The sequence below is a fragment of the Photinus pyralis genome, unplaced genomic scaffold (assembly GCF_008802855.1).
Source record: "Photinus pyralis isolate 1611_PpyrPB1 unplaced genomic scaffold, Ppyr1.3 Ppyr1.4_LG4, whole genome shotgun sequence".
In the NCBI taxonomy this organism is placed as follows: Eukaryota; Metazoa; Arthropoda; class Insecta; order Coleoptera; family Lampyridae; genus Photinus; species Photinus pyralis.
Window position 1 is genome coordinate 20,606,453 of NW_022170511.1, and position 27,748 is coordinate 20,634,200.

At 35.0% G+C, this 27,748-nt stretch overlaps 5 protein-coding genes and 1 long non-coding RNA gene across 8 annotated transcripts; 3 read left to right on the forward strand and 3 right to left on the reverse strand.

Annotated features, from left to right (window-relative positions):
- LOC116169442 (transmembrane protein 165) lies at positions 1–1,515 on the reverse strand. Its single transcript, XM_031485528.1, has 6 exons — positions 1,201–1,515; positions 941–1,151; positions 719–894; positions 496–666; positions 343–448; positions 1–295 (listed from the first exon to the last, which is right to left on the reverse strand). The coding sequence occupies exons 1-6, from the start codon at positions 1,318–1,320 to the stop codon at positions 222–224; spliced, it is 858 nt and encodes a 285-aa protein (XP_031341388.1). The 5' UTR covers positions 1,321–1,515; the 3' UTR covers positions 1–221.
- A 277-nt stretch (positions 1,516–1,792) lies between these two features.
- Positions 1,793–3,457, forward strand: LOC116169440 (actin-related protein 10). Its single transcript, XM_031485526.1, has 6 exons — positions 1,793–2,025; positions 2,138–2,290; positions 2,339–2,623; positions 2,672–2,748; positions 2,809–3,222; positions 3,267–3,457. The coding sequence occupies exons 1-6, from the start codon at positions 1,949–1,951 to the stop codon at positions 3,383–3,385; spliced, it is 1,125 nt and encodes a 374-aa protein (XP_031341386.1). The 5' UTR covers positions 1,793–1,948; the 3' UTR covers positions 3,386–3,457.
- LOC116169441 (ATPase ASNA1 homolog) lies at positions 3,383–4,618 on the reverse strand. Its single transcript, XM_031485527.1, has 2 exons — positions 4,378–4,618; positions 3,383–4,329 (listed from the first exon to the last, which is right to left on the reverse strand). The coding sequence occupies exons 1-2, from the start codon at positions 4,485–4,487 to the stop codon at positions 3,447–3,449; spliced, it is 993 nt and encodes a 330-aa protein (XP_031341387.1). The 5' UTR covers positions 4,488–4,618; the 3' UTR covers positions 3,383–3,446.
- A 101-nt stretch (positions 4,619–4,719) lies between these two features.
- LOC116169439 (probable cation-transporting ATPase 13A3) lies at positions 4,720–16,565 on the forward strand. Its single transcript, XM_031485525.1, has 17 exons — positions 4,720–5,222; positions 5,272–5,499; positions 7,226–7,451; positions 7,501–7,705; positions 7,752–7,968; positions 8,022–8,335; positions 8,380–8,568; positions 8,694–8,903; positions 8,955–9,050; positions 13,711–13,992; positions 14,042–14,159; positions 14,207–14,385; positions 14,602–14,796; positions 14,841–15,047; positions 15,101–15,185; positions 15,270–15,742; positions 15,789–16,565. Exons 1-17 carry the CDS (start codon positions 5,198–5,200, stop codon positions 15,909–15,911), a joined length of 3,372 nt encoding a protein of 1,123 aa, XP_031341385.1. The 5' UTR covers positions 4,720–5,197; the 3' UTR covers positions 15,912–16,565.
- Positions 16,566–20,113: 3,548 nt separating this feature from the next.
- On the reverse strand, positions 20,114–25,712 carry LOC116168218 (fasciclin-2-like). Of its 3 annotated transcripts, none has more exons than XM_031483921.1 (3): positions 24,263–25,712; positions 23,985–24,056; positions 20,114–21,596 (listed from the first exon to the last, which is right to left on the reverse strand). In XM_031483921.1, the coding sequence occupies exons 1-3, from the start codon at positions 24,478–24,480 to the stop codon at positions 21,452–21,454; spliced, it is 435 nt and encodes a 144-aa protein (XP_031339781.1). In that variant the 5' UTR covers positions 24,481–25,712; the 3' UTR covers positions 20,114–21,451. The 3 variants fall into 3 exon arrangements, with proteins under 3 accessions (XP_031339781.1, XP_031339779.1, XP_031339782.1); XM_031483919.1 differs by having other exon boundaries at positions 23,985–24,092; XM_031483922.1 differs by lacking the exon at positions 23,985–24,056.
- A 784-nt stretch (positions 25,713–26,496) lies between these two features.
- Positions 26,497–27,065, forward strand: LOC116168219. The gene is made up of 3 exons (XR_004144733.1): positions 26,497–26,861; positions 26,914–26,993; positions 27,045–27,065. It is a non-coding gene; the product is annotated as an uncharacterized LOC116168219 (long non-coding RNA).
- The last annotated feature ends 683 nt before the right edge of the window (positions 27,066–27,748 follow it).

The following is a 27,748-nucleotide window of genomic DNA, read 5'->3' on the forward strand; positions in this document are numbered from 1 at the left end:
TTTTATAAATAAAATACATCCAATATACATAAATTTATCACAGGGCATATACAGTAATATACTACTATTTTGCCATCAATAAAATAGTTATGTACACAGCAATATTTAAAAAAATTGTACAAATCATAAAGACCTTCAGTTGAATGTTCTGCTACACATGAATACAATAAATAATCGCGCAACACCCTTAAAACTTAAAATTCTATATCAATTGTTGTTCACTACGCTTCATTTGGATCAAAAAATAGTGCCGAGAATGCAAACAATAAAAAGACAACTCCACCAATAAGTGTAACTGTAACAAAACAGATGAATGCAACTCCTCGCATTAATAACTTTTACCTGTTCGAACTGAAATTCGCTGAGCAATCATTCTACCGCCTAATACTGCTAAACCTGTACAGATGCTGTGCCCCAATATGCCACCCATTATAACCCCAGTCACATCCTAGAAACGAAAGTAAATAATGTAATAAACATTTTTTAAAAGTGTACCTCTCTAGCCCCCAAAATGATGGTAGTAAGTTGAGATCGGTCGCCCCATTCCGCTAAAAAAGTCAATGTAAATGACTGTAATAAAATCCTAGACACTGTCGATAATGCCCCCATTTTTCTTTTAGTACTACCTCCTGCTTCTGGATCCGGTAGCATAGTCTCTTTTTCATACTAAAAGTAGCAAACAGTGTAAAGATAAACAAAGGTAAATAACCATGTGCACCTCTTCGTCTTTTTTACGTAAATTCGATTGAACTTCTTCCAGTTCTTCCTGAGCCTCACTTTCGGACATGTGGTACCCCTCTTTAAGCATCTTCAAGCCGAAAATTGCAAATAATGCTGTGCTTACATAAAATGTATACGACCTAGGAATAATGTTCGCGAGCCATCCAAATAGCGCTACAGAAACCGAATGAAATTCATTGAGTGGCTTTCATAAAAATACCTGATAAAATCGTCATGAGAATTAGAGCTGATATGGCACCTGTAAATACTGTCAGCCGTGGATGTCGCATCGCCATGATCGCCGCAATAAAAAAGGTCTTGTCGCCTATTTCCGACACGATTATTACAGAAATTGCGGCCGCAAATGCGTGAATAAAACCAAGGCCCTCCGATGATGAAGCATTTTCGGTGGACAGTACCACTTCCCCCTTCTGTTAAGTTAGCGATGTATACTTAGCTGCTTAATACTTTTATACTTACAGCAGAGGGAATGGCTAGTTCTTCTAGAGGTTCCTTTTCGGCATTTGTGCAAAATATGGACAAAGACCACAGTACAGCTAAGTGGATAAGAATAAAGTTAAGTGTTGGCAGGGAACCCATTTCAATCACAACCGAGAAACTGTTTATGTACAATAAAAATAATTTAAATCGGTTACGCTTAAGTTACTAAACGACAAAGCATTTTAGTTAATTCTAAAACTGTAGAATTATTCACAAAAGTTGCTGTCGTATTTTATATCATTTAGGGGTTACGTTTGGCGAAAAGTAGTGGTAAGTTGTCAGAGGGGATTTATGGGTAGCTCCGTGGCAGTGATTACTATAGCCATTAGTGACGCTAGTAACTACAGTATCAGCCGAAATAAATGTGCCAACTTTTTGTAGTCACAGCAAACAGGGCACTTCCTTCCTATTTTCATTTTTCAGTTGCAGTTATTTATCAAAAAAGACACTTCGAGAATTCGCATGATGATTCTTCAATAAAACTCATTAATACAAAGCATTTAAGAAATATCAAGAATCATTTGTAAATTAAATATAATGCACCCTGTATATGTATGGTAAATGACAAATATCCCAGGTGTTTTCTCAATGTTTTCTACTTCTACATAACCTAAAATTGTATTATTATCATAAAAATGTACTAAATGATGATTATTTTGATGTTAGTTGTTAAAAGTGTTTAAACGGATAATTGATAATTCCCGAACAATTATTATACACTTTAAAAATGCCTATCTACGAAGGAATTGGAGCAATCACAGACAAATTAGTTGTCGTAATGGACATTGGGGCAGCTTACACAAAGTAAATATTTGATTTGTTCACTGGTCTCTTTGAAGTTGCTTTAAGTATGTGGGCTGTTCAGTTTGAGCAACTTCAAAGAAACCCACTGAATGTGCTAATATTTTCACTTTAGGTTGGGATTCAGTGGAGAGTTTTCCCCACGGTATATAATTCGCTCCGAGGTTCGATGCAAAGAAACTGGTTTGATGCGTAACATTCGTGATTATAAAGATGATCAAGACCTTTACGATTTATTAGTGGATTTCTTACATAGTTTGTACTTTAAGTAAGATTTTATGAAGCTATTGTAAATATTTTACACGTTTTTCTGCAGGTATGTGTTGATAAGTCCGAAAGATCGGCCTGTAGTTGTGGTGGAATCGTTGTTATGTCCTACAATATTCCGCGAGACCTTGGCAAAGGTTTTATTTTGCCACTACGAGGTCTCGATGATACTTGTTGTTCCGTCTCATTTGGTTTGTTTGGCGAGTTTGGGTATAGATACTGCGCTAGTTTTGGATGTGGGATTTTCGGAAGCTGTAGCAATACCCGTTTGTCACGGTTTGCCGGTGATCCACGCTTGGCAAGCCTTGCCTTTGGCGTCTCAGGCAGTTCATATGTAAAATTAATGTACCCCATTTGGTATATTACAAGTATTTCTTTTTAGAAACCTAAAATCCATGCTAACTGCCAATAATACCGGTATTAGCAGCTTGTCAGAATGGGAATTGGAGGATATAAAAGGTATAAGAATCTGATCTTTCTCTGTTTTTACTTGTGCTAATGTAGAAGCTTTTTATTTAGTCCGGTGCTGTTTTGTAACTCCAAAGGACCGTGCAATGGAACTTTCGAAAACAACGCCATCTCTAACTGCATGTCCCGATGTAACCTATCCTCTACAAGGCTCAAAATCAATTACGGTTCTGGGAAAAGTACGGGAGACAGTTTATGAAACATTTTTTCAAGAAGACAATGATCATCAATGCGTATCCACCATGCTTTTAGATGCTATCCTCAAAGTAAATTTAGATTTGCGTCTGCAATTAGCCGAGAATATAGTGATAATGGGAGGGACTGCTATGGCTCCCGGATTAAAATCACGGCTAAAGGAAGAATTATATGAACAGTTGAAAAAAGACAGATACAGTAAATTGAAAATTAAAGTTTTCAAGTTCCACTCGCCCCCTTGCAAGGATAATTACACATCATGGCTGGGAGGTAGGTTGGCAACTAGAAGATTAAAGCTGACTAATTAATTTTAGGTGCGATTTATGGCTGTACAGAACTGTTGGGTATGAAAGGGCTGACTCGTGAAAACTATCTAAAAGAAAATCGACTTCCCGATTGGGCAAACATGCGCGATAATTTAAGAACTTTATAAAGTTGTTCTAAAGATTTAATAATTGTACCCTTTATATTAATAAAACAAAATACATAAGTAATTAGCACGGTTTATATGGTCTCACTAAATTTTCAGAGAATGCGCACACTTGCTCGGTACCTCGAACTTCTCGTTCAAGTAAAGGCAACTTTGTCACGTGAAAATCTTCATACAAATCATTAATCTGATCCAAATATTTCTCTTGAATTCTGTACCGTGCCAAACACATTCTGCACGGTGTTTCAGTGGGGCTCTTAAACAACAGCTGATTCACAACAACATTATGGGTATCTATTTTGTATTTGGTCAGTTCTTGTACTAATCGTTCGGTCTCGTACAGAGAAAGAAATTCCGCAATACAAACACAGACGAACGTAGTTTGCTCTGGATCCTTAAATTGTTCGTTCACCTGACGTATTATACTCAACATCTCTTCCATTTTGGACGTAAATGTATCAGCATTAAAGTCGTTCATGCTCAAAAGTCCGCTTAGTTGTGTAATTAAAGGTGAGACTTTTAGTTTTAGACGTAAAAGATTTCCAAGGCCCTTCTCCACGACTTGCGGAAACGATAGTAGGCGTAAAGTGTGACCGGTGGGTGCGGTATCAAAGACTACGGCCGAAAAATTCATACTCTTCACCAGCTTCATGACTTCAGTATAGCTCATCGCCTCATCTATACCGGGGAATGATCCGATAATCTCTTGAATTACACCTTTGCTCATTTTCATTGCGTCCGCATCACCCTCGAAATATTCCTCAGGTAGCTCGTTAAAGCCCACGTTGGGATCAATTTCCATCGCAAACAAATTGTCAAAACCCTTCACTTTCGTGGGTACTTTGGAAAACTTTTGATCAAAGGCATCGGAAATGTTGTGAGCCGGATCTGTCGAGATGATTAAGACGCTGTCACGGACTTTCGCCAGTTGTACCGCCAAACTGCAACTGCAAATCAGTTATTAAAACAGAACTGATCGCCAGGTGTACCATTACCTGCAAGTTGTTTTTCCGACACCGCCTTTACCACCGACGAAAATCCATTTCAAGGAAGTCTGGTCGATAACATTTTGAAGTGAGGGCTCTAGCGGTTCAAAAGCGCTCATTTTCAATACAATTTTCAAACACTTTATAATAGAAAGATGAAACCCATTTTCCAAGTAATCAAAAGTGTGACTTGCCTTTTCCAACTACTGAAATTCGGTGAGCGGTGCAGCAAACACCAGAAACCATAGAGTACGATCAAATCTTTGAGGACAAACCCACGGCTGCTATACCGGGTGATCCAAAATGACTTCACTACGGACACAGTTTCAATAACTGATTTAGTTGCAATTGTCAGGGATGATGAAGCGAAAGAAAATCAGTTAACCCAGGAGGAAATGGGCTCAAGAAATTTTGAATAAGCGAAAAACTACAAAAATTTACTTATTGCTCACCAGTCACCAGAGCGGCCACAATTGGATAGTCAACCTATATGTTTATTGTGTGCAAAAAACCACTGGTTGTTCATCCGAAGGTGTAGGTATTCTGTGGTGAAAAGTGACGTTTGTAAAAACAATAACCTAAAAAATTTTAATGAGATTTTTGAAAATTGTGTCATCTGTGATACTTATACTTTATAAATTATCACATTTTTATCAGTAAAAGAATGTGAGTAGATTTTTAGCGTAGTAAAAAGTGACATAAGCCAATGATTACGAAATCAAAACATTACGTGTTTGGTGTAGGTTGAGCAATCGAAATGAGGAAATAAGTAGATTGTAATAGTAGTAGTGCTCTTTTTATACAAAACAATAATACAAAGGATTTTGAAATGGCTCCGTTTAAAAGAAATTTAGGTAACATTGTTACTATTCCTTGATTCGTGCTTAAAATTGTTATTTACAGATTATGAACCGATTCCGGATGAATACTCCCAAACTATAAGCAGTGCAGACGAGAACGACTCTCACTACACCATATATGGATATCGACGTAACAATGGATATACGATTATCTCTAATATTATTTCTTTTTTGCTTTTGGGGATACCATACTTAATTTTGCATTGGTATCCTTACTTACAATCCTTTAAATACCAAAAGTGCCCTTTGCTGAATGCAGAACTGGTATTGTGTAAGTATTTATTTCTCGTTTTTTCACGTTAAAACAATTGATAAATTTCAAGGCTATGTTAATAATAACTTTAGTGACGCATGTATAATTTTTCCTGGAGTGTGTGTTACTCACTTGTTCTGAAAGCATTCATTGATTGTAACTGCTTTGTTCTTTAATTGAAATAAATTTCTCTCTTATTGATAGTTTGAACAACACATTCTCTATATTAGGCTCGCCAGGATAGTATGCCAGTCACAGAACACTCGATGGCGAACTACAATTGTATGGTTTAATATGAAAACTTATGATTGTAGACTGGGATCAGGTGTACTGTGACTGGCGAGCATTAAGTATTGATGCTTAGTTCTTTGTAGTCCTTTTTTAGTAAATTTCTTGGTACTTATAGGTTGGTAAAAATTCCTCGCAACTTATTCAGCTTCGGTTTTAGTGTTAAGCTAGTAAATTGTAACCATTTTTATAACATTTTTTTGATTTGGATAATGCTACCTGAATACTATTGAAATTTTAGTGAATGTTAAAGTGTGGTTGTTATTTGAGATTGAACACAAACTTGATCATATATGAATTCGAGGTCAATCTTTTTGTTTCAGATTTGTTATTAGATGTTGATTTTGTTTAATAAATTAATTCCTTTGTTTATTTTGATCTGTAATTGTAAGGTTAAATTACGTGTTAAAACATTAGCTTTATTCGTTTGAACTTGATTGCGTATTTTTGTAAAAGTTTGTCTTTTATAGCCGGTCATTGCGATAAGAGATTTATTATCGCTGCGTAAAAGCTTATTAGTTTCAAGTTAAGCAGTAGTACAGTCAAAATGGTGAAAAATTCCCTTGATCTGGGTAAAATTGCAACACACATGACATTTTTTTGCATTTTATTCATATTCAAAAACGGCATTAATTCCGGCCCAGGAAATCAGTCAAAATCCAAGATGGCTGCTGAATTTCGTACTTTGGTATTCAATTAAATTTGGCAAAAATGTTTAAAACACAAAGGTTAATAAAAATAACCACTTCATTTTTTCAAAATGGCGGCCATTTGAATGTTTTATTGCAATATTAAAGTGGCCACAATTTTGAAACTAATGTTTATGGTTATTTTTTATACTTTTATTTTTGTATAATAAATAAAATGATGGTGAGTATTGAATCACTCAAATTGCTTATTATGCATTAGAAAAAACTCTGTTGTAATAGACTACATTAGACTTACAAGAATTCTTAATTAGACTAAAAATTCGACTCGCAGTTTTTAAGTTTATTAAATTTAAGGTAATTAGAATTTTCTTTTATATTTCACTTGTTTCAATCGAGCGCACGTGCGTGGTATTTGTGACCTGGCCCTTAGTGCGTATTTTTATTTCAGCTTTATTGATTGTTTATGTCGAATAAATTTGTTTTATCTGTAAATGTTGTATGTGGTGTTTAATCGAGCCCAATTTACGACCCAGGATATAAGAGTTCTCATGGTACATTTTTTATTTGTGCCCAGGATTATGTCAGGTGTTAATTAAAAATTTGTTAAATAATTTTTTGAAATAGTGAGGGTGATAATGATCACTTTAGGGGACTGACAGACAGACGGCACATTTTTTTACATCTTAAAAAACGCGCTAAAAATTAAATTACGTGGAAACTAAATTGCAAGGTGTATTGGGACAATTGTAATAATAATTGTCAAACAGTGGACAACTGATACGCTAATAATTCTTTTTTTGTTCCAGTAAAGGACAATCATGGTCATTACAAAATCATCAAAGTTGAAATTCAAAACGTACTACTGGCAAGTACGGGTAAAGTCAATCTGCGATACTTTGTTTATCAACACACCAAGTATATTTATCATAACGAATATAATTTCATGCCATTAGATATTTTCATGCCCTCAGTTAGCCTAGCCGACGTGTTACAATATTCCAATGGATTAAGTCGGCTCGAATATAAGAACGTGTAAGTAAACTGACTTATGTGCTTGATCATTAATTACGTAGTTCTCCAGATTAGAGTTATATGGTCCAAATACGATCGAAGTTGAGGTGAAATCATATTGGACGTTATTCGTTGAAGAAGTTTGTAATCCGTTTTATATTTTCCAATTGTTTTCGATGGCTTTGTGGATTGTCGACGATTATGTCATATACGCAGGTTGCGTCTTAATTTTAATACTATTTTCTATCATGACTTCTTTGTACCAAACCAGAAAGGTGGGTGAAGATGTGTTTGCTTTATATGCCTTCACTAAGATTTCAGCAAAGTGAGGCGCTGCATGATCTTGTTGAGTCGTCTAATGTCAATGAGGTAGAAATTTTGAGACCAAATCCTTTGTGGGGACATACAGAGTTAACAATCGACTCGCGAGATTTGGTCCCTGGCGATTTGCTGATCATTCCTCCGAGAGGTTGTATTATGGCTTGTGATGCGGTGTTGCTGAAAGGAAATTGCATTGTCAACGAAAGTGTCCTCACAGGTATGGTTCAGGGTAAATGTGTCATCAATTTTGAGAAACTTAAATACTTGCAGGGGAAAGTATTCCTGTAACAAAAACGCCTCCTCATTCATCAGATGAGCTTTATGATTCCGTTACCCACAAACGTCACACTTTATTTTCTGGTACTCATATTCTGCAAACACGCTATTACGGTGGTGAGCAAGTCTTGGCTAGAGTCACGCAAACAGGTTTTAGTACGACAAAAGGCTCTTTAGTCAAGTCTATTTTATACCCGGCCCCAATCGGATTGAAATTTTACGCAGATACCTTTAAGTTTGTGTTCATTTTGTTTATAGTTGCTCTGTGCGGTATGCTGTACACACTCTACACGTACATTCACCAACAAGTAAGTTGCATTAGCCGTTTCTTTAATTATAAATTATTATGCAGGTGGATGTAAAAGAATGCATCATTCGTGCGCTGGACATTTTCACAATCGTTGTTCCGCCTGCACTTCCGGCAGCAATGACTGTCGGAACCATTTACAGTCAAACTCGTTTAAAAAAATTGGGCATATTCTGCATTAGTCCGCAACGAATCAATATTTGTGGAAAAATTAAATTGGCCTGCTTTGATAAGGTAATACAAATCTGTGGCACAATGGGCTTTATTTACCAGGCAGCGATGGTGCAACATCAGCATCTTCCGAAATTCACGCCTGGTTAATACGGTCCGTCAAACATAAGACTTACACTAAATTCTAGACTGGTACTTTGACAAACGATGGACTAGAAATCTACTCAATTATTCCCTCCCGACATTCCGAATTTATGGAACCTGTGATAAACGTGGACGAGATGCATCCAAAATCGCGTCTTATTCAGGCAATGGCCACATGTCATACTCTGACTCGTATTGACGGTACTATCAACGGCGATCCTCTCGATATGATTATGTTTAATAGTATTAAATGGGTAAGCGAAACGGCCAGTACCTTACAGAGATCGCAAGGATTTTAATTGCAGGAATTGGAGGAACCTGGTCAATCGGAAATCACTAGATATGATACATTGGGACCAGTTGTAGTGAGGCCAAGGAATCATCCCGAATTAGACAGTGATGTACGTAATGCGATCTTTTTATTAATAGATGATTATTGGATTAATTTGAATCATGAATCATGATTGTTTAACTTAATTTGGTTGCTAGTGCCAAAAAAACATGTGACCACCCCGAGTTACGACGGTTAAGGGGTCAAAAGTAGAATCAAAATGTCTAAAGCGTAAAAATAATTATTCAAAGTCAAAAGGTAAATGCGTAATTTTTGTTAACATACCGAAAACGGCCTTGTAAAATAATATCCGCAAATGCGTCAGCGAAGTGTCGAAAGCGAAATAACGAGAAAAGCTTTTACAGCACCAATAAAAATCCTAAAAAGGCTGACAAAAATTGTTGCGTTGTAATGGCGTCTTCTACAAGTAATGATCAAAAAAAGAAGTGCGTGCACCAAAAGAAATTAAAAGAACTCTGCACGACTTCCGCCGGCGAAATCAAGAACTAGGTGAAAGAAATCTATACTAAGATAATAACAAATTTACTACAGGAATAATTTACATCTAAACTAGTGCATTATAAAGAATAAACGAAGATGGCGTAAAGATATAAATAAGAGCAAAAATACTAAATTTAAATTATGAGCGAAAACAACGTTAACAGTATGCTTCGCTTGTCTGAAATAGAAACTGCTATCCAACTTTCAAAGATAAGTTACTTTGAGAAGAGAGTGGTAATCCAGCTGACGTATTTACTAAATGCGTGATTGCTAAGGGTGTACAGGGTGTCCTGTTAATAAAGATCACAGGCCATATCCATGGAACAGTTAATTGCATAGCTTGGGCGAAAAAGATTTTGTTAACAAAAGAAATCGTTGGAAATTATTTTCGAGTTTATAGGTTTGCCGCTAGAGGGCGTACGGTCATGGTATAGTATAAAAGTATAAAAATGATTTTTTTCCTAAAATCTCTATATATAAAAATTAACCCCTGTTTCTTCTGGTCACGCAATAACTTTAAAACGACTTTACCGATTTCATTCATCTTTTTTTTTAAGTTTTCTAATACTGAATCACGCAGTGCGAGATAAATTTATGCAGTGCGAGATAAATTCATGCAGTGCGAAATAAATACATGCAGTGCGAAAAAGGTTCTTACTACAGGAATAATTTACATCTAAACTAGTGCATTATAAAGAATATACCAAGATGGCGTAAGGCTATAAATAAGAGCAAAAAATACTAAATTTGAATTATGAGCGAAAAGAACGTTAACAGTATGCTTCGCTTGTCTGAAATAGAAACTGCTACCCAACTTTCACAGATAAGTTACTTTGAGAAGAGAGTGGTAATCTAGCTGACGTATTTACTAAATGCGTGATTGTTAAGGGTGTACAGGGTGTCCTGTTAATAAAGATCACAGGCCATATCCATGGAACAGTTAATTGCACAGCTTGGGGGAAAAAGTTTTTGTTAACAAAATAAATCGTTGGAAATTATTTTCGAGTTTATAGGTTTGCCGCTAGAGGGCGTACAGTCATGGTATAGTATTAAAGTCACTAGATATAGAAAGTACCGCAATCATCCGCCATTTTTGGGCAAATTTGCTGCCAACTTAAAAAAATTTACAAATAAAATCTGAATAGCTGTAATTTTTTATAACCTAACTTCATAGTACTGTCATGTTTTATAAAAATATATACAGAAATCTCCAAACAGGTGGAACAATCCCTAACATTAAAATTACTATAATCTTGTAACTTCCGCCATTTTTGGGCAAAAATCATGTTTTCTCTCTCTAACACACGAGCCCAATGGATTGCGGTACTTTCTATATTTAGTGACGCTCTAACTGGGGGAAGGGGAAACTTTTTAGTAAATGTGATGTGATGAGTGGTGGAGGTGGTGTTTCGTTAAATATGGCAGATAATGAAAAAACGCTGCTGGTTCGCGACGGTTGAAAAAAGTATGTCGCTTTACGTTATTTATTTGGGTTGTCTGTTCGATTAGATTGATTGAAGACAGAGTTCTTCATTTACATAATATTATTATCGACCGTATGCGTACGGGGTACCTACCATGTAAAAACAAGTTTTGTCTGTTTCTCTTTATTTCAGGAATTTTGTTGTTATTTTCATTTAATATGTTTCGAAATAAAATTCATTGTCTTTGTCAGTGAATTATAATTGGGTTCTTATTTGAATTTATAGTACGACTCGAATGTAGTCTTTATGCCAGATTTTTCTTTTCACATCCAAGATTTATTTCAGGTGTTGGAATTTCTGAAGCCACATTATTAATTTCATTCAATTGCCATAAGTGTACGAGGGAAATTGATAAAAATTCTAAGTTTAAATTTTAATTTGTATGTGCTAACTAGACAAGTGTTGCGTTCGATTCCATGCAAGGCTAAATAAAGAGATTTTGTTCAATAAATCTGCTTGAGTCTAGGGGGAAACAACTTTGAATTTTTGGTGTACACCCCTCTGAATTAATTTGAATTAACGTGAATTAATTTGAATTAACTTGAATTAATTAGAATTAGCTTGAATTAATTTGAATTAACGTTAATTCATTTGAATTAATGTAAATTAATATGAATTAGTGTGAATAAACATGAATTAACGTAAATTAATTTGAATTTGAATGTTTGTGGTACACCAAAAATGGTACTTGTTCCCCTTAAGACAAATTCGATTCCTGAAAAAATTGCCCTCATAAATCCCCAGAAAAATCGCTTCAAAAAATTTGGTTGCGCTTAAAAAATCGCCCTTGGAATGTTTCATCCCTAAAGACTTGTTCTCGGAAAAGTTTCTCACTGGAGATATTCGCTATAGAAAAATTCTCATCCTGAACGTGTAGCCTCGAAAAAATCACTATTGTGTTTGATCTTCAAATACTTGTTCCTGGAAAATTTCTTCTGGGAAAATTCCCTATGGAAAAATTCGCTTCCGGAAAATGTAGGCTTGAAAAAGTCGCCTTGGGGATATGCGCACCGGAAAATTCTTTCGTGGAATAATTGTATAACAAACTTTTTGCCCTGGAAATTTAGCCTCGAAAAAATCACCCTTGGAATATTTGACATTAAAAACACGTTTCGCCCTGGAAAAATTCTTGTCCTGAAACACGAAAAAATCGTTCTTGAAAAACTTTTCCCTGGAATACTTGCGTGAAACATTTGCCCCCAGAAAATTTAATCCGTTGGAATATTTGACCCACAAACACTCGTCCTGATAAAATTTACCCTGGAAAATTCATTTCTCGAAAATCCGCCGATTCCTGTAAAAAATCGCCCTTAGAAATCTCCTGAAAATTCGCTAGGAAAAATTGCTCTCATAAACAAAGGCTCATAAAAATCTACCTTCGCTAGAGTACTTGCGTGAATAATTCGTTTCCAGAAAATTTGGTGCGCTCTAAAAATCGTCCCTGGAATATTCGACCCCTAAAGACTTGCCCTCCGAAAAAAATATACGAGACAAATTCGCTATGAACCCTTTTTAAAATGGTTCCGTGCAAGATTCACCCCCAATTCTCAGAAGGGTTCTTCCTGGAAAACTTCTTTCCTAAAAAATTCGCCTACAGAATAAAGTCGTCCTTGGAATATTTGACTCCCAAAAACTACAACAAAAATTGTTCTAGGAAAATTCGCTATTGAAAAATGCTGCTCCGACAAATGTACCTGCGGAAAATGTAGGCTCCCACAATTGCCCTTGAAACATTCGTCCAGAAAAGGAAACTCATCTACAGAAAATGTTGAAAAAATCATCTTTCGAATATTTGGTCCCCAAAAAATTGTCAAAGAAAAATGGAAGTTTATGCTCTGGAATACTCCCTTAAAAAACTCGCCCCGGAAACTTGCGTGGAAAACTTGTCTCCAGCAACGTAAAAAAATCGCCTTTAAAATATTTGACCCACAAAAATTGTCCCCTCAAAATTCGTCTTGGGAATATTTGCCGTGGAAAAATTCATTTCCAGAAAATTCGCATATGGAAAATTTAGCCTCCAACAAAATAGACCTTGGAATATTTGGCACTTAAAATCTCGTCTGCGAAAAATTCGCCCTGGGAAATTCTCGTCTTGAAAATTTAAGATTGATAATATTGCGCTTGGAAAATTTTTCCCTGGTATAATTGTGTAAAAATTTGTCCCCAGAAAAAATCCACCGTTCAAATATTTTACTCGCAAACTCTAGTCCTGGTAAAATTTGCCTTGGAAAAATTCTAGATGCAAACAACTTTGAATGTTTGGTGTACACCTCTTTGTGTTCATTTGAACTAACGTGAATTAATTAGAATTAAAGTGAATTAATTAGAATTAACGAGAATTAATGTCAATTAACGTGATTCAATTTGAATTTACGTGGATTATTTTGAATTAACGTGAATTAATTTGAATTTGCATTTTTGGTGTACACCAAAAATGATACTTGTTTCCCCCTAGGCTTGAGTTCACAATCTAAATTAGGCAACTTTCCATACTCCATTTCGGAATTTTATTTCAGTCCATAGGTGCCTTAAATTAGCTAAAAAAAACTGAAATTCTGCTCTATTTGATTGTCGCTTAACGACTGCTCAGAGTGGGAGCGGTGCGGTGCGCCGGGCGTCGCGTCGGTCGTAAAACAATCACTCTCACTCTGAACGGTCCTTTACTCTGGCTCACCACTCGATAAGATAAAATAACGCCGGTTGAAATTTATGGCTCAATCATTAAAAATTGATTTAATCTTGCAGTTACCGTACGAAATTGGCATAGTACGTCAATTTCCCTTTTCGTCAACTCTGCAATCGATGTCTGTGATATGTCGTTCTTTGGAAGATCCCCTTATGCTGGCGTTTGTGAAAGGGGCTCCTGAGAAAATCGCCGCCATGTGCATAGAAAGCACACTCCCATTAAATTTTAGTACACGTCTTAGTGAAATAACCGCCCAAGGTTTTCGAGTTATAGCCCTAGCTTATAAGTCGCTGCCGAGCAAGTTTAAGTGGAAGCATGCCCAACAAATAGAGCGTACTGCTGTAAGTCGAAAAATCTTAATTTTTATCTATGTAGATACCCTTTTTTTAGATCGAATGCGAATTAGAATTTTTAGGGTTCTTAATTATGCAAAATACTGTCAAACCTGAAACACAGCCAATTATATCAGCCCTAAATGATGCAAAAATTAGAACTGTAATGATAACAGGTACACTTCTGTACTAAATTGCTTAAAATTAATTAATAATATTTTAGGAGACAACATTAGAACAGCAATTTCCGTTGCAAGAGAATGCGGCATGGTGGCTGTACATGAGGATGTAATTTTAATAAAAATTGTTGATAATGAAAATGGTCAAATACCGTCAATAAAAATGGAAAGAATCGCCCCTGAAATGGAAACCATTGAGAGTCTGGCTGACTTAAAAAAATTGGTATGTGGTTTGTTATCTGAGTCATTTTATTTTTTATTTATCTCTTAGTTACTAATTTTGATTTATGTGTAACATCTTTTATTAATCTGCAGGTCTTGCTTTGTGATGAAATGTAAGTTCAATATTTATGGTTGTTTTTCATTGTGATGAAGAAATCTACTGTACTGTCTGTCTGTCTGTTTTGGGACTAATTTAATTTCGACTTTTTGTTTTCAGCATATCACTTTTGCGTTAGATGGTAAGACTTGGACGAATCTACGCACATATTACTCTCACTTAATTCCGAAATTATTGGTGCACACTACCGTATTTGCTCGATTTCAACCGGATCAAAAAACGCAACTTGTTGTTCAGTTTCAGAAGTTAGATTATATAGTGTCCATGGTGGGCGACGGCACCAACGATTGTGGGGTAAGGTAACTCGCCATCGCGTGTAATTACAGAAAGCGTTGTAGGCCTTAAAAGCGGCACATGTGGGCGTCTCCCTTTCGCGAGCCGAAGCAAGTGTAGCAGCACCGTTCACTTCGTCCATTGAAAATATTTCGTGTATTTTGCATCTCATGTTGGAAGGGCGTTGCGCTTTGGTTACAAGTTTGGCTATGATCAAATACATGGCCATGTACAGTCTTATTCAATTTTTTTCAGTTGTGCTCTTATATGCAGTAAGTGCGCCCCTCTAGCTTATTTATACCGATTGAAATTCAATTGTTTCTAGCATCATTCGGTTATTGGGGATGTCGAATTTTTATTTATTGACTTGATAATCATTACTAGCCTGGCATTGACAATTGGAAAACAAGGCAAGTTTTATGTTTTAGAAAATGCCTTCAATTGTTTCTCTTGTTGTGCAATCTAACCATTAGTATAATGATGCAAAATTTCAGGTCCATCCACTGTGTTGAGCTCTCGAAGGCCAATGTGTTCATTATTATCATTAAAGAACTTGCTTCCACTAGCACTTCAAATTCTACTGAGCTTATTAATGCAAGTTGGAGCACTATGGTATCTTCATCAACAAGTATGGTACGAGCCTCCTCCACTTGGCAAAGCAGAAATTGTAACGAGCTGGGATAACACTGTGATATTTTGCATTTCCGGTTTTCAGTATTTAATATTAGCTCTAGTCTACTCCAAGGGGCACCCTTATCGTGAACCCTTGATATCCAATGAATGGTTACTAACCATCGCCCTTATTCTCACATGCTTCCTTACACTTATCACCGTTTATCCATTTAAACTGTTGGACAAGTTTATGGAATTAGTCTATCCTGCGCATTATGGACATAGACAAGCGTATTTTAGAATAAGTTTAATGCTGTTCCCGTTAGTTCAACTTATCGTATCTATATTTATTGAGGTAAGACCCTGTAAGTTATCTTTGTGTCTCTAATTGTTGTTTTCAGACGTGTATTGCAGAGCAAATATGGTTTAAAAGGTTAATACAATTACTGACTTGCAAATCTCTACCGAGAAGTAGGTACAAATTGTTGTTGCAAAAATCTGATCTCACAGAACTGTTTTTGTGACAAGCGAAAATCAGCTCAAGAGTTAAGTAACTTGATGGCGATCCACAGGCCCCGACACTAGGTTCTACCTCTTTTTTTTCATTGTTAGACACAACGAACTTAACAATATCATTTAATGTATAGTGACAACTTGTGTTAAACTGTATAAATGGTAGCGCCATCTAGTGTTAAATCTCACGAAATTTTTTCCCTGTCGGATTGCCCCTATGCATTGTGGTGCTTTGTTTAAAATAACTGCCAAGATAACTAAGTTACCAAAAATAGGTGTATAGTAAATGCGCGTTTATATTTTTATCACTTAAAATAATTTGTAATAATATTGTGACAGAGTAGTCATTTAAGTTACCCAAAATATCTCGACAACAACTTTTTACTTTTGTCAATGAACCATATGTAAACTATTATCTACTGTAAAAAACTTATGCTACCATGCAAAGTAATTAAGTTACCGCGTGCTGTAATTGAGTTATAAAAGGTCTAGTCATAATATAAAACTTAAATACCTGTAACTATAACCGGAAATTAGTGATTAGGTGCCTAACAAAGTTACCGCTGTGAAGAAAATGAGTTCTGATAGTGACTATATGATAAAATCACCAATATGAAGATGAGGAATAATATAAAATAAATACCAATGTAAAAATGTGTGTTCTTTTATTTCATATGCTTTATTTAGTATACAGTTACACTTACACAATTAGGTATATTTACCTAGTAGTCCAGTCGGCATAGTTAAAATCGGGTAGTACCGGTATGTTGTTTCATAACCCTACGCCAACAAAATTTCGTGCCAACTTCAAGAGGCCCCAAAAACTTCGAAATTTTTGGACTAATTTTTGCTTCTAGCGGCATAACGGTCAATCGGACACAAAATTGTACTGTTATAAATAGCGTTGGGCAAAAAAATCGATTAATCGATTATAATCAAACGATAATCGATAATCGGGTTTGATTATTCTATTAAATTAATCGATTATTTGATTAATCGGTTATTTGATTAATCGGTTGTTTGATTAATCGATTGTTTGATTAATCGATTATTTGATTAATCGGTTATTTGATTAATCGATTGTTTGATTAATCAATTATTAAGTAAATTTTAATTGATTATTATTAGCTGGATCATCAGTTTACGCAAAAAGGAGCACTCACAGCTCACAAGTATTATTTTATTTTATAGCGGATGTTAAAACGTCACTTTAAGCAGCTAAAATGAATTAAGATTGTATCATCAAAACTAAAGCACACCTCATCGGAGAGTAAGCTGCCTAATCATTTATTTTTATTTATTTATTTTTATTTTTGACCTTCATTTTCAAATGGGCAGGGTTTCAGCCAAGGCTGTTCTACCAACCAACCCACTATGCATTTGCAAATATCCATGCCCGAACCCGGATTCGAACCAGGGACACTGTGTTGATTATTGATTAATCGATCTGCCTAGTAATGAACGATTTGATAAAAAGAGTAATGGAATTATTTTTTATTTTTATTATTAAATAATTAACGTATTAATGCATACAGATATTTATCACTCCTTGTATGTGACAATCGACTTTTGATTAAACGATTAGGTGATTAATCGATGATTTGATTAATCGATTAATCAGTGTAATCGATTATTTTTCATAATCGATTATTAAAACCCGTAATCGCCCAGCCCTAGTTATAAAAATTACAGTAGGTACCTAAAAAACAGTTTAAAAAACTGTTTTAATGAAAGATACAGAGTTTGATTGCAAATTCTAAAATTGGGAAAGAGACCCTTGCCTCAAATTCCCACAAAAAAGTCATTTTCAAAATCGCCCTGTCCAAGCTATATTTCACAGCTACATGTATAATCAGATCGCGGGATATATTATTTGCAAATAATAATAATAATATTGCCTTTATTAAAAAAAAAACAAGAAAAATAAGCAACAGATAAGGTTAGTACAAGGCGAAGTTCAGATTAGCAGTAAAATAATGCCATCTGTTCGTACACTTAACCTTGCTATTTGAATTCTGATCGGCGAAAAAGAAGAAAATTACATTATAAAAAAAGTATAGAATATAAGAAAAGAAGAAAAAAAAAAGAGATAAATATAAATTGCATCAATTTAGGTGTACTATAATCTTACCGGTATCAATATGTGAAAATTTAGAAATGGAGCACTTACTTAAACTGTATTTGTTTGTACCCTAAGCAGATCTTTATGAATAATGGATTTGAAGGTTTTTAGGGAAAGCGATTTAAGGTTCATGGGTAGTTCATTATACGCATGTGTAATATAATAGGTGTAAGATTTTTTGAACGCTTGTGTTGTATGAATCGGAGGCGTTAACAATCCCTTGAACCTCAAATTAAGATTGTGCACGTCCGTTCGAAAATTAATTTTCTCGTACAAGTAAGTCGGTGTTTTATTTATTATGATACTGTGGAATAAGACTGTGGCATGCAAGAGGCGACGATTTTTCATATTCAACCATCCGAGCTCAACCAATTTATGACTAATACGTTCTCGCCTTCTTATTCCAAATATTAGCCTTAAGCACGAGTTCTGTAGCTTCTGAATTCTGTTTATATTAACCGAACCAAGGCATGGACCATACAGAGAGTCACAGTAGTTGAGCCTGGATAGTACCAAAGTGTTACAAAGAAGTTTCTTATGCTGAGTGCCAAATAGGTGTCGGTTTTGATAAATAAGTTTTAGACTTGCATAACCGCTTCGCAAACACTTTGAAACATGATGATCAAAACGCAAGTCTGAATCCTGAATCCATGGTAAGCCCCAAATTATTCACCCAATCCTCCAACGTCAACGGCCTATTATTTATCGTTATATTTATTCTATCCATAACTTTAAACCTATTTTGACGACTACCGAAAAGTACCATTTTCGATTTATCAGGGTTGCAAAAGGAGGCCGTGCGCTGCCGACACTCCTGACACGCGCTCCAACTCATCGCTCATGGTTACGCACGCTTGGTGCACCTCATGGGGTAAAAAAGAGTAATATATTTGAGTGTCATCAGCGTAAAAATGAGACAAACAAGAATGAAGAACGCCAGGAAATGTCGATATGTATATGGTGAATAATATGGGACCCAATACAGACCCCTGCGGAACACCGCTCTTCACAAGTAACGATTGTGAAATATTACCGCCTACGGAAACTATTTGTGTCCTATTACAAAGGTAATTAGCAATTAAGCTTACAGCTGTAGGACGAAGACCAATATACTTTAACATAGATAGAAGTAAACCATGGTTGATCGTATCAAATGCCTTCGAAAAGTCCAACAACACCAATACCGTTACTTTACCCTTGTCTGTTGCACGCATAATATCATCCGCTATGTTTAATAACGCCGTATTACAACTGGTGTCCGCTAAATGCATAGTAGGTTGGGTTGGTAGCCTTGGCTGAAACCACGCCCACTTAAAAATAAACGCCAAAAATAAATAAAATTTATTTGTGCAGTGTGTGAGTAGGGAAGACGGTGTGTACGTAATTTGAGAAAAACAAGTCCTAACAAGACGTAAGAATTTTCAAAAATACTAAAGCCATCCCAAATTGCGGAAGCAGTTGAAAATTTTCTCGTGGCGTTATATGGGAAAAAGATGGTCACTGATTCCCTATCTTGTTTACAAAGTCAGTGGGCAAACCCAAATTCAAATTGGCTAGACTACCGCCTACGAAATATCCACACGTGTTCTAAACGTATTTGCAGGTCAAGACTTGAATGGGCAATTGTTTCCATCTTTTTCTTTCAGAGATTGAGGATGAAAATAGAATTGACTTGGATAGCCAAAGTTTTGGGATTAACCAAAATCAAAACTAATAATGAAGTAGTACGTCATAAGGTTGTAATAGAGCGTGTATTACAGGCGAGTTAAAAAATTGCGCATTATTTTAATTTTTTCATTACGCACGGGTGTAGGTAATGGGTACTATATCATGCCTCCTATACGTTATGACCTCATTTTCAGAGGTCGTAAAAAAGATTTTAAGAAATTGCGTTCTCGAACATTTAATGAGTGCCATTGTTTTAATTAATACGACGGACATTGCCAAATGTTTGCTTTTTTCGTTCAAGTTGTCACAAAAGTGAACAGCGTTTTAAAATGCAAAAAGCGCGTTTTCCGTGCTTAAAAATCGGACATCAATCGCGTAAGTGCCTAATGCGTCGTTTATGATAGGTCACATATGTTCCTTTGATAATAATAATAATAATTTATTGCGCAATACATATACATATCCAGTTACAGGACAATATGCCTTAATTGGAGAATGTGCAAGCATTATATTATAATTTAAAAGAAAAAGAATTAAATACAATTGAACATACCTGACAATACATAAAAACAAAACAAAAAAATTCGTATAATAATCTAAACTCTAAAGAAAAGAATAAAAGCAGGGTGATCGTTCGTTAACAAATAAATAATTAGAAACTGAATAATAAAGTGAATAACCTGAGCTATTAGATGTGTGAACGTGAACGAACAATGACGAAAATGAATGAATGAACAGTTAGGGTACCTCGGTCAACCGAGATATTTATGCAGAGTTTGTTTACTGATACCATTTCAATAAAAATCCCCCTTTTGTTTTTTTCAAATTTTTATTATCGCCTAGCACATAGTGGGTATACAATTCTTTTAACTATTAGCACAAATTCTATTAGGGACACTGACTCTGACTCGCACTGGGACCCATTTGATACCTCAGTCCACAATAAGAGTTTCTCCGATTAAATCTATAAACACATCAGAAAAATGAGTCATCCTCAAGCATTTTAAGGCTTGCTTCCCAGGGTTGAGCATCACTATAGGAGAAAAAATGACACGGATGTAATAATGGATGGGAGTATAAAAAAGGCGGTTGGACTCGTCGCCTCTAGTGCCCATTGATCGCCTTTTACGATCTCCAGGACGGGAGTGGGCCAATTCTACCCCCGAACCCACAGGGGGCGAGTAGAGTTATTATTGTGAACCACTTTATTTTGTCCATATAAAAAGCTACAGTTAGTATAAATAGTGTTTTAATACTTTGGCAATTTCACAATAAAATGCAAAGAAATATGTTAAGTACCTCATTCAGTCTTACATTGTATTACTGTACTACAAAAAGTGTGGTGCTCGATAGTGCAATTAAAAAAATAAAAATCGCTCTTAAATTCTATAAAAATATCAGTATACTCGCAATTTTACATTACTTTTAACTAATTCTACATAAACTTTTAACTATAAATTCTTTACAAAAGAAACATTTATACAACATCAAAGCGTAAAAAGCTTTGTTTACACCTATAATCGGATGTAAGTTACACAAAAGCTGTCATAAAGTAAGAACTATTCCTTCCCGGTCCTACGTACATAAACCATTCTTAATCTAATAGTTGCGATCATAAAATCAGAGTGTTCCAAATGAGAAAATATTACACGAAACTTAACTATGAAACACGCTTTGGCACACAAATTAATTTAAGTCGTCATGGGAATGTTAAGTTAAAAAGTTAAAAATTTGTACAACATTAATCGTACCTTACGAAATTTAAACAACTGAATGTTTACCAATAATTTCTCCAGGCTTTGTGTAAACTTGTTTACCGTCATACTCCACAGACATATTGCACTTATCCACGCCGTTAACAATCATTGGGTCTTGAAGGTCGGTTCGCAAGGGCTGCTTTTCTTCCCTTTAAAATAAAGTTGGAAATTAGTGGCTTTAATCACAATTGCACCATTTCAATGGATCCATTTTGCAGATATAGCATTAGATTAGTTGATACTTTTTTACAGTTTTTCATTGTCTAGCTAAACTGCAAGGAGCAATTGGTTTGCAATGGAATATGAGATTGGAATTACACTGGAATGCTTGTTTAAGGCGATGGGATGGCCCGAGGCCTACGATACTTACAGGCCGGAGTGCTCGAAAAAGTCACGTGACGTTAGGAGTCATATGAAATACATTACGGCTTATGGAAAATGCGTGCGCGGCTCCACTATTTATTTTTTTACTCCGGATCCGTTCAACATAGAGCCACGAAATTTCAATGAGAGCTTCTCAATAGTACACACAATCAAATTATGGTGTTCGTCAATTTTTAATAACACTAAAGATAATTAATTTTTAGGTTTAGAGTATTGAAGATAAAACGATGTTGGTAAATCCGCGTTTTTCTATCTTTACATCATCATATTTCTTTTTCTAGGAACTATATCATTATAATCCTTTCGGTGTCTTAAACTAGAATTATATGCGCCTCCAATTATGCGTATATAATGCCTTATCTCGTATTAGTATAGTTTTAACAGGCCCTACAAAATCGCGCATTTATTATCCGCGCAGAGAAAAATTCACCATGCGAGAAACTTTTTTGTTATTGCTATAATTGCAACACATATATCGAATGAATTGTGGCCAAAGGACACAAAAATGTTTTTCAGAAGGAATTTTTTTAAAAGTGGTCTTTTGTTTCCTTTTTCAGCAGTTTTAGTAAATAGTGCGACTTCCGGAACACACGAACGCGCAATGGAAATTATTATTTAAATTATATAATTATAATAATAGATAAATTCACCATGCGAGAAACTTTTTTGTTATTGCTATAATTGTATCACATATATCGAATGAATTGTGGCCAAAGGACACAAAAATGTTCTTCAGAAGGAATTTTTAAGAAATGGTCTCTTGTTTCCTTTTTTTCAGCAGCTGAAGTAAATAGCGCGATTTCAAGAATAAGTGAACGCGCTATTTACTTAAGTTGCTGAGAAAAAGGAAACAAGAGACCATTTCTTAAAATTTCCTTCTGAAGAACATTTTTGTGTCCTTTAACCACAATTCATGCGATATATGTGTTACAATTATAGCAATAAGAAAAAAGTTTCTCGCATGGTGAATTTTTCTCTGCGCGGATAATAAATGCACGATGTTGTAGGGCCTGTTAAAGCTATACTAATACGAGATAAGGCATTATATACTCATAATTAGAGGCGCATATAATTCTAGTTTAAGACGCCGAAAGGATTATAATGATATAGTTCCTAGAAAAAGAAATATGATGATGTAAAGATAGAAAATCGCGGATTTACCAACATCGTTTTATCTTCAATACTTTAAACCTAAAAATTAATTATTTTTAGTGTTATTAAAAATTGACGAACACCATAATTTGATTGTGTGTACTATTGAGAAGCTCTCATTGAAATTTCGTGGCTCTATGTTGAACGGATCCGGAGAAAAAAAATAAATAGTGGAGCCGCGCACGGATTTTCCATAAGCCGTAATGTATTTCATATGACTCCTAACGTCACGTGACTTTTTCGAGCGCTCCGGCCTGTAAGTATCGTAGGCCTCGGATGGCCTGATATAATGCTATATTTACAAATATATTACTGTGCCAAAATTACAAAGGTTTTTAAATATTGTGGCACAGTAACAAGTGCCAATTGAGCAGTATTTCCTACAGTTGTCTATGGGAAGCAGCGTGCATCCACATGCAAGAACAAGAAACTACTTTGCTCAGTTATCCTCAATACCAGATATGACATTACATTGATTTTGAACCAGTTACCAAAAAGGCTGGTGATTTTTTTAGGGGATCATCATTTCATATTTTTTAGCAGTGGGTAAAATTAATGAAATGTCCCTGATATTGTTTTGGGGCAACACTACGCCTATTCTTCCGACAACCTTTTTTTTTTGTATGGATAAAGAAAAATGTCTATAATTTGCGCTTAAAAATAAACTGTGCTACCAAGAGTATTATTAGTGGGCCAGATAAATAAAAAACAATACCCTTTTGTAGAAGTGTTCATACCAAATTTCATGGTAGTATCATCCATTTGAAAGATACACTTGCCATTATCTGACCCACTATATGGAATAAACACACAAATTAATCTTGAACATTTTTCACTCTCCACTACCTACTAAAACAACTAGTTTTAACAAAAGTTAGAGGATACTTGAATTTACAAACACTCATTCTACATTCAGTTCAAAAAGAAATACGCCAAATTTACCTAAGAAATGTGCACTAATTACATTCATGCAAAACTATTCATGCAACAGAGAGTCTTACATAGGTGAAGGGGCCAATTTGATAGGTTGCGGCAAGTTGAGACTGCTTGGATGTGCCGGAGCAGCTTTGTAACTGCAATAAGGCAGCGGAAATCGCCAACTGTATAGACTAAAATTTCCCTGTACAGTACTGCATGTGTTGTAAGTGAGAATTTAAGGCCGTAAAAGCAAAAGTGCAGTGTATGAACAGACTTTTGAATAGGCAATGTTGATTGTGTAAGGTACTTCAGAGCACACACACAACACAGTTTCTAAAGTTTTAAATAAACAAAAGCATACCTTCCAAGTTTCGCGTCTTCGTCATCGACAGGTTTCGAGTGAACTTGATCGTAAATTAACGCAATGATTCCGGCATGATTCGTACAGCAGCACAGAACATCGATTAATATGAGAAGTAGTAAGATGGCAGCAACGACGATTCCAATAATTGTGGCACTGCTAATGGTCGGATCGTCATCTTGGTAGACTATCGCGTTCAAACCTAACATAACAAACATTAAATACCACCCTATACAATTCGATCCTTGATGTCGATTAGTGTGTTAATTTGCATGTGAATGTTAGAAAGCTGCGTTTTATATGTACAAGTTCGAATGTTATCTCCCTTCAACTCATTGAAAATAGGATTTTCATAAAATGAAGGAAGCCATGTATGTATACGTTCAAAAGTGTTGATGAGCTATATAATTTTGTAGGAACCAGTGGAGAAATGAGCCAAATTTCAGACACGAAAGGTAATCTCAATCTAAGGGCTAACTTTACAATGTGCACATTTTGAGCACCTCTGAATGGCCTGTGAGGTCTAATTAGGTTTATGGGAAAGTTACATCAGATCTCGTCCAATTTCTAGTACTATTTTTGAAAATGTTTCACAGTATTTATCTATCATGTTCTATAGACAGTTGCATGGTTTGTGGGATGTGTCTCTAAAGCTTGGTTGTAGCTAGCTTATTGATCAAATTGAAACATTTGATTAGAAAGCTCCAATAAGAATTTTTGAAAACATGCAGGCCTTTCCTTCATTTTATGACTGCAAATATGTTGATATAAGGAATTAATTAATTGCTTATATCTTTGCAACAGTTATAAACAGGGACTGGTTTTATACAGTGTACGGTATGTTAGCTAGATGTCATTTAGTGGTTTACTAACACCGCAGATAAAATACCCAACAGATTGCTAACCACAATACATTTTATGGGTAACATAAATATACTTAAAATATACTTAAGTTAAAGATCCGGGTATACTTAAACGCGCCATCTACTGAGTATTAGTATGAACATCCATTTTACGAATCTTTATGGTGGTCATGAAAAGAAGGAGTTACAAGCGTTTTTCTGTAGATGTCACTTTAAAAAAACTCACCCCGCGAAACCGTGTCTTTTAGTCTATAAAACTATAATTTATAGGTGTTTGCGTTTGTGATTGCATTGTGTGTGATTTATGTTAAAGTGACTTGTTCTTATTATTTTGCATTGACGTATAGGTACTTACATTAATTTGTTGTAGTGTCAAAGCTATTATAATTTTGAGGGAAGTACTTAACTAAACTATCAAATTTATGTAAAGATTTAGATTTCAGTTTAAATTGTGTGGCGACCATTATTAATAATTGTAAGCTGTGCCATTATCAAAGATGGTTGCTATAGATTTTAACCTGTATTTAAGTCTTAAATTTAAAATTTGTGTCAATTTGACGGCTGGCGCAATCGGCCATTTATAGTTCATCTTACGGGAGCGTATGGAGGCGAGCACGTGCACACATTTAATCTGTGTAATCGGATCGCAAATTTTCTTGATAACCGTGCAAAGATATGCAATAAATAGATAAACCACATCAGAAGCACAGATTTTTATCTGTGACAGAAGTAAATAATTTTGTTGGGCTTGCATTTATTGCCTTTTCGAAAACCGTCGAAAATGAATACTTACGATCAAAAAGTTTGTCCCGCTTTTCTTGTGAATTTCTTTTATACATGAGATATAGTACCTAGTCGGTTTTGCAAAAACATTATCTTAAACTTAATGAAAATACCACAAATGCCGCGAATCTAATGGGATGATATGAATTGTCTTTTCTTTCATGTGTAGATACAAATAAAAGTATAGTATCACAATAATATAAATTTGATTAATTAACATTTATATTTATTTTTACAATTCGAAAGAATTTATTTAGTTTGTCACCTTGTTTGGCAATTATGCACTTTTGGAGTCGTAAGTAAGTTTCTGTTAAATACGCCACCGATTTAATAACAAAACTTTTCAGATTTTTAAACATTTTCGTCGGTTTACCAATTTATTTATTTAGTTTGTCTCCTTGTTTGGCAATTGTGCACTTTTGGAGTCGTAAGTAATTTTCTGTTAAATACGCCACCGATTTAATAACAAAACTTTTCAGATTTTAAACATTTTCGTCGGTTTACCAATTTATTTATTTAGTTTGTCACCTTGTTTGGCAATTATGCACTTTTGGAGTCGTAAGTAATTTTCTTTAAATACGCCACCGATTTAATAACAAAACTTTTCAGATTTTTAAACATTTTCGTCGGTTTACCAATTTATTTATTTAGTTTGTCACCTTGTTTGGCAATTATGCACTTTTGGAGTCGTAAGTAATTTTCTGTTAAATACGCCACCGATTTAATAACAAAACTTTTCAGATTTTTAAACATTTTCGTCGGTTTACCAATTTATTTATTTAGTTTGTCACCTTGTTTGGCAATTATGCACTTTTGGAGTCGTAAGTAATTTTCTGTTAAATACGCCACCGATTTAATAACAAAACTTTTCAGATTTTTAAACATTTTCGTCGGTTTACCAATTTATTTATTTAGTTTGTCACCTTGTTTGGCAATTATGCACTTTTGGAGTCGTAAGTAATTTTCTGTTAAATACGCTACCGATTTAATAACAAAACTTTTCAGATTTTTAAACATTTTCGTCGGTTTACCAATTTATTTATTTAGTTTGTCACCTTGTTTGGCAATTATGCACTTTTGGAGTCGTAAGTATTTTCTGTTAAATACGCCACCGATTTAATAACAAAACTTTTCAGATTTTTAAACATTTTCGTCGGCTGCTTTGCTTTAAATAAGTCAACAGATCAATTGAACAATTTTTCTGTTATAAGTCTTTAGAATTTAAATTGGTGTTGATAGCACAGTCGCGGAGTGCGGCGCGGTTGTTGGATGGAGCTCGCAGATTACGGCAATATTGCCCAGTTGAAACATGATTCGGCAATTGCGTTAGACGGAAGATAATCCACTGGTCGACATTATTTACATTATTTTAATAAAGAAAATCTTTTATAGTTGGAATATGTAATTATTATTTGTTGCGTTTTTTTAAATTTTTTGGGAGGGTTATGCAGCATTTATGGACCATCCAATTTAATATATTTTTAATGATAAATTATTTTGAAGACCTTAAAAAATTAACTTTGAGTATGCCTTGTAAACAAAAAAACAAACGAGGCGGTGTTTCGTTTCGCTCAATCAGAGAGCCCTGTTCATGAATCATTGGAATTTAGTACGTTTACATACCATATTTTGTGTAGTGTTGACTACAGATACCGATACTGAAATTTCAGTGTGAGTCCTCTTGTGGCAAAAAGCGGTATCATGTTTCATAAAAATCTTTAATAAAAAATTATATTTTTCACTGGAAATTGGGGACCTATAGGCAACCCGTAGTTCGCATTTGCATTATGGTTGTATTTAGTAACACTGCATTTGGTTGGCAATCTGTTGGGTATTTTAT

Excerpts from the sequence above, each read along its gene's own strand:
- LOC116168218 (XM_031483919.1), bottom strand. The coding sequence starts at position 24,480 with ATGTTTGTTATGTTAGGTTTGAACGCGATAGTCTACCAAGATGACGAT. Across the intron at positions 24,093-24,262 it reads GAAGACGCGAAACTTGGAAG|TCTATACAGTTGGCGATTTC; the intron begins GTATGCTTTTGT and ends GGGAAATTTTAG. Across the intron at positions 21,597-23,984 it reads AAATTGGCCCCTTCACCTAT|GGAAGAAAAGCAGCCCTTGC; the intron begins GTAAGACTCTCT and ends TTTATTTTAAAG.
- LOC116169441 (XM_031485527.1), bottom strand. The coding sequence starts at position 4,487 with ATGAGCGCTTTTGAACCGCTAGAGCCCTCACTTCAAAATGTTATCGAC. Across the intron at positions 4,330-4,377 it reads GTCGGAAAAACAACTTGCAG|TTGCAGTTTGGCGGTACAAC; the intron begins GTAATGGTACAC and ends ACTGATTTGCAG.
- LOC116169442 (XM_031485528.1), bottom strand. The coding sequence starts at position 1,320 with ATGGGTTCCCTGCCAACACTTAACTTTATTCTTATCCACTTAGCTGTA. Across the intron at positions 667-718 it reads TACGTAAAAAAGACGAAGAG|TATGAAAAAGAGACTATGCT; the intron begins GTGCACATGGTT and ends TGCTACTTTTAG. Across the intron at positions 449-495 it reads TCATTTTGGGGGCTAGAGAG|GATGTGACTGGGGTTATAAT; the intron begins GTACACTTTTAA and ends TTTCGTTTCTAG.
- LOC116169440 (XM_031485526.1), top strand. The coding sequence starts at position 1,949 with ATGCCTATCTACGAAGGAATTGGAGCAATCACAGACAAATTAGTTGTC. Across the intron at positions 2,624-2,671 it reads GCGTCTCAGGCAGTTCATAT|AAACCTAAAATCCATGCTAA; the intron begins GTAAAATTAATG and ends ATTTCTTTTTAG. Across the intron at positions 3,223-3,266 it reads TTACACATCATGGCTGGGAG|GTGCGATTTATGGCTGTACA; the intron begins GTAGGTTGGCAA and ends AATTAATTTTAG.
- LOC116169439 (XM_031485525.1), top strand. The coding sequence starts at position 5,198 with ATGGCTCCGTTTAAAAGAAATTTAG. Across the intron at positions 7,969-8,021 it reads CAACGAAAGTGTCCTCACAG|GGGAAAGTATTCCTGTAACA; the intron begins GTATGGTTCAGG and ends AAATACTTGCAG. Across the intron at positions 15,048-15,100 it reads CAGTTGTGCTCTTATATGCA|CATCATTCGGTTATTGGGGA; the intron begins GTAAGTGCGCCC and ends AATTGTTTCTAG.